Raw genomic sequence first — 1,183 nt, 5'->3', positions numbered from 1 at the left:
TGGGAAGGTTCTGCATCAGATGGGCGTGTTCTCGAGGATGCGCTGCTGAACAAAGGATTTGTTATTCCCCCGGGAAAGATGTATCTTGGTAAAAATATATTTTAATATCTATTAATAACATAGTTTAGGTGACGCTGGATACGGTCTACGCCTTAATCTGTTGACGCCTTATCGGGGAGTCCGTTATCACCTACGCGAGTGGTCACTAGGCAATCAGAAGCCCCAATCTCCTAAAGAGTTGTACAACCTTCGTCATGCTCAGCAACGTAACTGTATCGAGCGAATCTTTGGCGTGCTTAAGAAGCGGTTCCGTATCCTTGTAACCGCCCCGGAGTACCCATTCCCAAGCCAAGTCAACCTCGTCTACGCTCTATGTGCCATGCACAATATCATCGACGGCCTTGAAAGCGATAGACATTACCTAAACAAGGCTGAACGAGATATGCGACGTCGAAATCGCCGTCGTGCTAAGCGAGTGGTCAACCACAACGAGGGCCATTACACGGACAATGAAGATCTATCCGCTGCTGCATGCGAACAGCGGGATGTTATTTCCACCGCAATGTGGGAACAATATACTCAGCACAATCAGCAGTAGCATAGATATTAATAATGCAATCCATGTAAATCATGTAATTAGTTGAAAAATATTTGTAGTTGCATCGATATTATTCATGCTACTAAATCAGTTTTTCTACCCAGGCATCGCGCGCATTCCCGCCTAATGCCAAAAAAATTGTTGCATTGAAACCTTCGCCAAGCTTGTCTGCTAAGTTTGCAATTACGTGACCATCCATATGGCCGTAGTTTTCCATGAGGCAATGAATGGCGGCAGCTATACGCTCGTGTGGATCGGTACTACTTTTCTTCACTTGATCCAGTTTAGCGTTTTCGACCTCGACCAACTTTGACATCGCTTCACCAATAATTGACCCGGCCGATCGTCGTTCTTTTTGCTGACGCGGCTTCTTCTTTCGGGGCATCATGTTGTCGGAATCGTCCGAATCGCTGCTGATGTCATCGTCCAGGGCAGAAACTTTGCGCCCTCCACGTCCTTTGGTCACTGGGGCTTGTTGATATTCCTCGAAATCCATGCGATCACTTTGCATGTATTCGTCCGTCGGTGGGTAAACATCCGCCGGCGGAAAAACGTCGGCATCGTTGATAATGTTGTTGTTGGCCA

The 1,183-nt window shown here is 46.9% G+C and overlaps 1 protein-coding gene across 1 annotated transcript; it reads right to left on the bottom strand.

Annotated features, from left to right (window-relative positions):
• Positions 1-694: 694 nt before the first annotated feature.
• Positions 695-1,094, bottom strand: H257_12542 (hypothetical protein; the record flags this gene model as incomplete). The annotated part of the gene is made up of 2 exons (XM_009839785.1): positions 695-721; positions 786-1,094. The coding sequence occupies 2 exons, from the start codon at positions 1,092-1,094 to the stop codon at positions 695-697; spliced, it is 336 nt and encodes a 111-aa protein (XP_009838087.1).
• Positions 1,095-1,183: the final 89 nt, after the last annotated feature.

The sequence above is a fragment of the Aphanomyces astaci genome, assembly GCF_000520075.1.
Source record: "Aphanomyces astaci strain APO3 unplaced genomic scaffold supercont1.41, whole genome shotgun sequence".
In the NCBI taxonomy this organism is placed as follows: domain Eukaryota; phylum Oomycota; class Saprolegniomycetes; order Saprolegniales; family Verrucalvaceae; genus Aphanomyces; species Aphanomyces astaci.
The sequence above is the reverse complement of the archived record's forward strand: the minus strand, read 5'-3'. Positions and strand labels throughout refer to the sequence as shown.